Source organism: Nothobranchius furzeri, chromosome 15 (genome assembly GCF_043380555.1).
Source record: "Nothobranchius furzeri strain GRZ-AD chromosome 15, NfurGRZ-RIMD1, whole genome shotgun sequence".
In the NCBI taxonomy this organism is placed as follows: domain Eukaryota; kingdom Metazoa; phylum Chordata; class Actinopteri; order Cyprinodontiformes; family Nothobranchiidae; genus Nothobranchius; species Nothobranchius furzeri.
In genome coordinates this window covers 56,776,459-56,785,664 of record NC_091755.1, presented here as the reverse complement: position 1 = coordinate 56,785,664, position 9,206 = coordinate 56,776,459, and the positions used below count along the sequence as shown (strand labels likewise).

Below are 9,206 nucleotides of genomic sequence, written 5' to 3'. Positions count from 1 at the left end.
AAAATTTAGATAAATCACTTTTTATTTAGAAATGATAACAATCATTTTAGACGCAATCATTTTTCTTTATAAATTATTTTATTAAAACTAATATTTTTAACGCTGTGTAAGGTCTTTGTTGTCCCACACTTAAAGATAACTCGTTATTTTCGTCTCAATTTATCTTGAGTTTTACTGGATTTAACGAGGATGCGTTTAAAGTAATCGAATAATTGGTTGTCAGTAGGTAAAGGCATATGGTTCAAGGTCTGCTTTAACATCTAAAAAGACTTCCTGGAAGTTTGCATGAAAACAAAAATGACAAAACATGCCGTTTTGTCTTCCGGAGCAAAAATGTGGAGATCTTTGGCTTGTGCAAAATCAGAGCTACGCCTGGATCTTACACTTGCCTGTGGGCAGACTTTCCGGTAGGGTTATCAGATAAATACAACCTTTTAACATCTCATCTAATGTGTTCCCGTTTTGTATTAACACTAAACTCATTTCTTAGCTGGAAAGAATCTGCAGAAGGACACTGGACAGGAGTGATGGGAGGTCGAGTATGGACTCTGACCCAAACAGAGGACACTCTTTGGTACTATGTCTACGCAAACCCAGATACACAGAATGGACGTGGTGTCTCTCTCCTGGACAAAAAGCGATCTGAGAAGAGATCTGTAGATTCACGGATGAAGAATGAAGAGGAGCCACATGTAGTTACTGACCAGCAGGAGGGTGAGGTGGAAGCAGAGATGATGCTGAAAGACTTCCTTCAGCTTCACGTGAAGCTGGGAGATCTGTACAGGAAGTGGGGAGCAGCAGATCCCCACTTCAAGGAGATTGCAGACATCTTCAAAGGTTAGTGTATACAATACAATACAATACAATACATGAACATATACATACACATAAAATCTTTTTGATTTATTCTTCCAGGTGTGAGAATATTGCGCCAGGACCCTACAGAATGCCTTTTTTCCTTTATTTGCACTTCCAACAACCACATCTCTCGTATCCAGGGCATGGTGGAGAGATTGTGTCAGGCTCTGGGTGCACCGCTGTGCCAGCTGGACCAAACCGCTTACTATGACTTCCCTACCCTGTCTGCACTTGCAGGTGCAACACACCTTTTCCCAGACTTTTTTTTTATAATCTCGCCAACAACTTTACTGTTCATCTTCCAATTTATGAGGTCCTCTGACAGCTGCAAATGTACTTTTTATCTCTTTACCAACTTCATATTTTATCTTATTCCTTCTGCAGAAAAAAAAGAAAGGGTTGTGTTTTGTTACACACAAATTTGCTGTGCTTATTTTTTATAGAATGCATTGACCCTCATGTTTGCGTATTTTAATCCTTCCAGTGTTTCCTCTGTGGAGCTTTCTGCCTCGGGACCGGTGGTCGGTGGCGGCGGCTGGGGCGCTCCTAGGGTAGTACGCAGGTAGTGGTGGGGGTTGCTACCCTCCCTCCCAGGGCGCCCTGGATTGGTGTCTTGGCTGCTACCGTCGATCTGCTGCTGTCGAGGCAGATGGCTCCCTTGATGGCGTGTCTTTCCTTACCTGTCCAATCTGAGCTCAGCCTTGTGTTTACTGTGGTCTTTTAATGTGTTACCTGTGTGTGTGTGTGTGTGTGTGTGTGTGTGTGTGTGTGTGTGTGTGTATGTGTGTGTGTGTGTGTGTGTGTGTGTGTGTGTGTGTGTGTGTGTGTGTGTGTGCTGAGGTGAAACTATCACAATTGTTTTAAGTGTGGGAAAGGGAGGGAATGTGGGTTATATGTGTCTGATAAGCACTTTGTGTTGCATCATATGCATGAAGAGTGCTCTATAAATAAAGTTTGATTTTATTTGATGCAGCTAAATGTTGTTTTTAACGGGATTGTTGACTGAATTTTAAAGAGAGTATTTCTTACTGAATGTCTGTTGCTGTAACCTGCAGACAGCAGTGTAGAGGCATGCCTCAGGGATCTCGGCTTTGGCTACAGGGCTCGGTTCCTTCAGCAAAGTGCAAAGCAGATTTTGGACACTCATGGGCTCCAGTGGCTTGAAAGCTTACGAAGACTCCCATATGTTGAAGCCCGTGATGCTCTTCGAACTCTTCCTGGTGTTGGCACCAAGGTGCAGCAGGAAAATGGCTCCTTGCATTAAAAGGAAAAACTAAACACAGTATGGAAATAAATAGTAATGCAGCAACATTCACTCAAGGTTTTGTGTCATCTTGTAGGTGGCAGATTGTGTGTGTTTGATGTCCCTGAATAAGTCGGAAGCTGTACCCGTGGACACACACGTGTGGCAGATTGCTAAGCGGGACTATAAGTACACTACTGATAGTGGACAGAAGAGCCTCACCGAAAAGATTCACAGAGATATCGGTTAGTCTTCACACACTTTTGTATTACTAAGAGCCTTTTCTCGGTCACCAATCCAACAACTAATTCCTTTTTTACACAGGAGATTTTTTTCGTAAGCTATGGGGACCGTACGCTGGCTGGGCTCACTCCGTAAGTTAAGGTTCTGTGAGTTTCTCCCACTCAGTTTGTCCCCTTTTACAGCTGACTGTCTCTTTGTTTCAGGTTTTATTCTGTGCTGACCTCAAGAAGTTCCAAAACCTGAAAGAACCGGCACGTGTGAAACAGCCAAAGGCAGAGAAAGAAAGTGGTAAAAAGAGCAAGACAACTAAAACAAAGAGAGAGTTTGATGGAAAAGGAGAGGACACGAAAATTAAGTCAGAGAGTCAGAAAAGGGCCAAGGCGTGTGTCAAGAGACAAAAAAGCTTCAGATCACACAAGATCACACACTTCTCTGATTCAACTTTTAACTGAAAATCCAATGAAATGAATGAATGTTTATTGTAGAAAACTGGACACAAAACAGTTTGTTGTTGCAAGGATGTTTCTACAGAATTAAATGTGTCTGTTTTGTCGAAATTAAGAGTTCACAACTGTATTCACAATTTTTAATTTATGCCTTTAGTACTTCGTCTTTACTGTATGGTTAATAAAACTGTCAAAATCAATTCTGTTTAAAGTGAGAGTGTCTTTTTCCTGGTGGTAGGGGGAAGTAGATACCTAAATCTACATTATATTTTTGTTGGAGTGAGTCCTTACCAACGGATGCCCTTTAGGGTCAAAAAGCCTACTTGTTCTATCTTGCACGTTTTGCAAAATGTAGCCTCCAGGGGGCAGCAGAGGTATAAAATCGCTTTCTAACGGAGGGCCATTTGCGCCTCTGTGAGTGTGTGTGTGTGTGTGTGTGTGTGTGTGTGTGAGTGAGTGTGTGTGTGTGTGTGTGTGTGTGTGTGTGTGTGTGTGTGTGTGTGTGTGTGTGGCATCCAAGTGTACAGTGGTAGTGGTTATGAGGTGCTAAAGCTGTGGACTCCAGAGGATGCCCTGCATCTGAACAGGTCCAGTGTGCTGGATCATAAAACAGTTTAACTGATGTTGAACGTCAAAGTGTGTTCATCTGTAGGCCCTGGTCGACTGTGTCAGCTGATCTTTTTATAGCAGCTATCTGCTGTCAGTGCTCTGGGCTGCTGTGACTGTCTCTGGACAACATGACCACATGTCTCCTGAGGTGTTTGACACACTGCCGTCCCTTTAAGGAATGACCGAGCGAGATGTTGCTTTGTTTTGAATACATTCAGAGGACTGTTGTCCCCAAACGTGGCTGCAGCACACAAAGCCATCAAACCCTAATGTGAGGAATATTTCCTGATGTTTGCTCAAGCGTGTGTGTGTGTGTGTGTGTGTGTGTGTGTGTGTGTGTGTGTGTGTGTGTGTGTGTGTGTGTATGTGTGTGTGTGCGTGCGCACGTTACATCCATAGGAGTGTTTTATTTGTGGAACAGAGTGCAGCCATGTGAGCTAATGAGTATGTGAGTCAGGCTTCATTCCCATTCCAGTTGAGCTGAACGGAAGCAGGGACCCAGCTTCAGGGCAGAGTCAAGGTGGAGAAGAAAAGCAGGATCCAAAAATAGAGAATTAGAAAATAAATTAAGAAACAAAAGAGGACAGCGGATAGGTCAATAGGAGGCAGGGATGGGAATATTTGTTATCAAACAAAGATGAGTAGAAAAACCAGCCTTCGTGTTATGTAAGAGATGGGTCTCAGCTTGTTTTAAACCCTGGGGGTTGTTCAGAAAGGACATCTCAATTGGCCAGTTTTCTCTACTCGAACAACACCATGGCTTCCAACAGGGAGGTGCCATGTTTGGGGCTTCTGCAAAAGTAAAGGACAACCCCCGTTTCCAGAAGCTGATGGTAGCTTGGATGAAGTAGTTCTGTAGGAAAGACCTCCGATTTCTTTAAATGTGGGTACAAAAAAAAACCTTCTCACAAAGACAACTGAACTTTGTCAATGTTGGGCTGGTGTGGAGAATGTCAGTACAAGTTTTATTTTAGTAGTGCAAACACTTCTTACAAATGTGATTATGTTGAATTCACATCCAACACCAACAAGCCAAACTAAACAAACATTACATTTGCAAAGAAATTTCATTTTGGAGTTAAACATTTTTCAGAGTGTTTTTCTGATTAAACGGGGAAATAATTATTCCGTACTTAAATTTTGGCTAACATTTAAAAAGAGCTCTCCCTTAGAGATAGGGTGAGAAGCTTGGTCATCCGGGAGGGGCTCGGAGTAGATTGGCTGCTCCTCCACATTCAGACGAGCCAGTTGAGGTGGCTCGGTTCAGCGGCGTGTCCAGATCTTTTAAAATGGGGTGGCCCAGGTGAGGCACAACTTTATGCATGTGTGGCACCAATTGTTATGCTTTTTTTTTAAACCCCAAGCCTTTTCTGGACAATGAAAAGCCTATTTAAAGATAAATTAGTGTGTTGGCACCTGGGGTGGCCAATCAGATTTCAAGGGTGGCATGTGCTACCCCAGGCCACTCCCTAGACACACCCCTGGCTCGGGTATCTAGTTAGGATGCCTCCCTGGTGAAGTTTTATGGGCACGTCCAACCAGGAAGAGACCTAAAGGAAGATCCTGGACATCTTGGAGGGGCTATGTTTATCAGCTGGCGAGGGAACACCTTCTTCCCCAGAAGAGCTGGCCCAAGTGGCTGAGGAGGTGGAAGTCTGGGCCTCCCTGCTCAGGCTGCTGCCCCTGCGGCCTGACCCCAGATAAGCTGACAGAAATGAATGGATGCATTTATAAAGAGTTTTTTATTTTCTTTCCCATCTTTACGTTGATTAATGCTAACATTCCTCAGTAATGACAGAAACTGGGATTCAATAGTATTTTATGGAATTTTTAAGATGGACAAAACTTAGAGTGGTGCCAGTCCACCTTAGAAGTGGTGAAACTAAATACTCACGAGGCAGCTGAGATAGAGTCTGATGGATGGGGAGGCAGTACACTCTCAAAAGTCTGTCATTGGGGCTCCGGAGATGGACGCGTTCTTCCATTAGATGAAAGGAAGCCACAAAAGAATGAGACTTGGAGCAAAGAGCTGGTAAGAATCATAGATCTCAAGCTTTTCTGGCTCAAGAGTGTGTGGATAGAAATTTACATAGCTGTTCCTAATAGAAAAAGGTTTATTTTGTTAAGAAATATAATACTTTCCACCATCTCAGAGTATCCCTCCTTTTAACCAATGATTATGGTTCAGACCAAAGAAGACAAAGCTCCATCTGTAACAAGGGTCCGATTTCAGAGCTGCTGCGTTGAACTGTTAGGGGCCTCCAAGGCTCTCAAACCAAGAAATCAGGGGCCAATGGGTGTTTCTGAAACACAATACAATAAAATAAAATGATTATTAGTTGTAAATGAAGAGATGAGAAAAAACATCATAAGAAGAAACATAACCTGGCATTAAATAAATACTGAAATACCAAAATCTGATGATGAACTAATTGTAAACGTAACCAAAACTCCAATAAAATCATTTAAAACAAACAATGTGGAAGGATGCAATACAAATAAGCACAAAACAGGTGTAAAATGATCAAAATAAGATAATTTTAAGAATAAAGTGCAAAAATGAAGAAAAAAATACAGCAAATGAGTCAAAATAAGCCCTAAATTAGTCACATGGTCCGCATAGAGGTGTAAAATGGACAGATTATCCCCATAATTCAGTAAAATGTGACTAAATGATAAAAAAAGAGAGAAAATAACACAAGCAGATATGAAATGGTAACAAAGATGGCTTTTGGGAAATTGCAGAGTGAGATCAAATTGAAAATCAGACACTAATTGACCTAAATTCTTGATAGGGAAAGTGTTGTTTTCTACAAGACTGTTGTTTCCTAATCTACTCATCCAAGCTCCAAAAGGTAGTCAGCAGCACCACGACTGATGTGGTCCCTTTCTGTCTGCAAAACCCTTTGTTCATACCCTGAAAATGTAAAAACAACACCATTCCTGCACGGAGCAGATTTGTTTCTAACATGTTTTCATTTATTTCAGTGATAACATGTGAGCCCAACAATGCTCCAAGTACCCCATGAACCACTTCTGAAGCACTTAACTGCCCTCCAGAGTCCTGTTTGAAATTCAGATTAGAGCGCACTTGTGCAGGAGGAGCGACACATCAGTGCAAGTTTAAAATACGCCTCCATGATCATGGAGAAAATAAAACAAACAAACAGACAGTAAAGGTCAGGGTGCTGCAGGCTGGCTGTGTGGCCTTCAAACGGGCTGGGAAGATAAAACAGGAAATACACAGTCTCACTAAGCGGAAAGACTGATAATTAAAATATTTTTGTGAATGAGACAAAATCAGCTGGCCAACAAACAGCTACAACAATTTTCTAAAATACATGGCACCTGTTACATGAGAATCTGCTACATATGTAGGGTGTTATCCAACATTAGTCATAATCTATGTGATTACCGTCCAAAAGAGTTCCTACTCCACCTGTTCAAAGCCTCCAGTGTCTCCTGCTGCCTCAGTAGTAATTTAATGGCCTTAAGACAATCCTCTGAGCCTCGTGGGTTATTTTAGGACTCAGGCCTGTCGTCCAGACAATTTCACGAAAGTGACAAACACGCAGAGAGCTGAGGGCCAGGCAGCAGACCTGCTTGGGAGGCAGCTCACGGTTTACACCTGCGACTTTTTGTCCCCTTGTTTGGGCTGAATAAGGACAGATCTGGAGCCTCAGCAGCGTGTCCAAACAAGTAAATGTTGTGTTACTGTAAAAACAGCCAGACAATCAGGCGGGACATCAGGGAGAGGCACTCAACCAAGTTACAGAGTGAGGAAACGCCATCAGGCAGGGTAACGTCAAGTTGGGGTGTAGTGCAGTAAAGTAAGTTTTATGGTTTCATGCACAAGCAGTCTGGTTTTTGTTCTTGTAGAAATGTTGAAGCATCTTTCTAAAATGTTTTAAGTCATTTTCTGTTATAATTCCAACAAACACCTCAGGATCTGTTTTTAATTCTGCAGTCTGCGTTGTGTTCTTAGTTCAATCCCCATCTCCATGAAGTTACCTGAACAGGTAAAGTATGGCAAGCCCATTTATCATTTAATAACTAGCCATGCTCTTCAAACCACATCATCATCACTGATCACTCAGCGTGTGACTTTGTGTGAATGACTGTTGTGTTGTGAACAGCCTTGGGGGGTAGTGGAGCTCTAGAAGGCCACTTTACTTGTTTTTGGGGTCGTGCAGAGCTGGTGCCAAACTCCAGCAGTCACCATGCAAGAGGCAGGGGGACACTTCTGGACAGGTCTCCAGTCCATCACAGATCCACAAATGGGCAAAAACCAGTCACACACTCACACCTGTGGGCATGTTATTCACCATAAATCTGTCACACATACTTTTAGCCCATGGGGGGGAAACTGAAGTAAAGATCCGTGCATGCATGGGGAGAAGATACTAACTTCATCAGAGCATTACCGGCTTCAAAAAGGCTGCAGGTGGGATTCAAACTGGTGACCTTCTCACTGCAAGGCAGCAGTGCTACCAGCTGGTCCACCAGAACACAACTCATACTTTCAATTTCACATAAATTATTTCAGATTAAATTACGTAATCTCTGGAACATTGTAGTAAAACTGCAGTAAGGACTAGGAATAACCAGTATTTATATTTAAACAATAAGCTATTTGACCCGTTGATGCAAAATGGTCACTACTGTGGACAGGTACTCAAAATTGTTATTTATTTAATTTTTTGCTATTAAGCACAGCTTTTGAAGACTTTAATTGCATTTGAGCCCCTCCTCCATTTGGACATCAGTAAGTCAAGCCAACATATTTCATGTTCAGAATGCACGCTGTCCACCGAGGTGGACATGTAATAAATTATTTGTAAATTATTAAATGTTACAAAAAATATTTGTTGAAATTTGTTTCATTCACACCTAAAGATGAATGAAAAAAATGTTTAAAAAACCATGGTTGAAGATTTCATAATTAATGCATCAAAGGGTTAATTTCAGACATGTAATAACAATGTAATTAAAGATTTTCAAGAAGATATTTATTAGATCTATTAAAGATTTGATGGAGATGGTACAATGGCACAAGAGTTGGACCATTGGATTCAGGTTTAATTTTCAGTAATGGGGTTGTTATCACAACAGAAAGATTTGTTGCTCCACCTACTTTCCAACCCTCATGTATGGCCATGACTTTTGGATTGTGACCAAAAGAACATGCCTCTGAAATAAGCGTAGCCGAGCTCAGTAGGCAACAGGAGCTCTTTCATCTAGGGGAGCTGGGAGCAGAGCTGCTGCTCCTCCACATCAAAATTAGCCAAATGAGGCGGTAACTTCAGACCTGCTTGTAGATTGCCTCCCTGTGGAGGTTTTCCTGCTTGTCCCATAGGAGCAGGGAGAGATGCAGATCTCAGTGGAGGGGTCACCGTTTACATCTGACAAATACGAACTTAAAAAATCAGACACGTTTCTCTTACCCCGAAAGTCAGGTGATGAGGTAGATTTTGTTTAACTATCTGAAATGTTGGGTAATTCTGGATATCTGTGCCATAAACTCTGCAAATACATGTAAACACTATTACAGTATTATATTTGGAGTACAACTTTTATTAGTAATCGTGCTATTCTTGATACATTTTATTTATTTTCAATTTTATTAAGAAAGTTGTTTAGACTAAGAGGGATAATGATGTAAGTCTCAGTGGAGACTGGACTGATTGTGTGGTACAACGGTGTGCCATATCGGTGTGCCATATATGCTGCGTATCTGCATGTTGTTGCGTAACAAACGTGCCAGGCTGTAGGTAGGTAGGCATTTGTGTTCATCCACTTGAGGAAAA

At 41.9% G+C, this 9,206-nt stretch overlaps 1 protein-coding gene across 1 annotated transcript; it reads left to right on the top strand.

Moving 5' to 3' along the window:
* The first annotated feature begins 55 nt into the window (after positions 1–55).
* ogg1 (8-oxoguanine DNA glycosylase) lies at positions 56–2,990 on the top strand. The gene is made up of 7 exons (XM_015968262.3): positions 56–407; positions 491–837; positions 916–1,095; positions 1,914–2,092; positions 2,199–2,346; positions 2,426–2,475; positions 2,548–2,990. The coding sequence occupies exons 1-7, from the start codon at positions 286–288 to the stop codon at positions 2,794–2,796; spliced, it is 1,275 nt and encodes a 424-aa protein (XP_015823748.3). The 5' UTR covers positions 56–285; the 3' UTR covers positions 2,797–2,990.
* Positions 2,991–9,206: the final 6,216 nt, after the last annotated feature.

Coding starts and splice junctions, on each gene's coding strand:
- ogg1 (XM_015968262.3), top strand. CDS start 286: ATGAAAACAAAAATGACAAAACATGCCGTTTTGTCTTCCGGAGCAAAA. Junction 408..490: donor GCCTGTGGGCAGACTTTCCG/GTAGGGTTATCA, acceptor CTCATTTCTTAG/CTGGAAAGAATCTGCAGAAG. Junction 1,096..1,913: donor TACCCTGTCTGCACTTGCAG/GTGCAACACACC, acceptor TGTAACCTGCAG/ACAGCAGTGTAGAGGCATGC.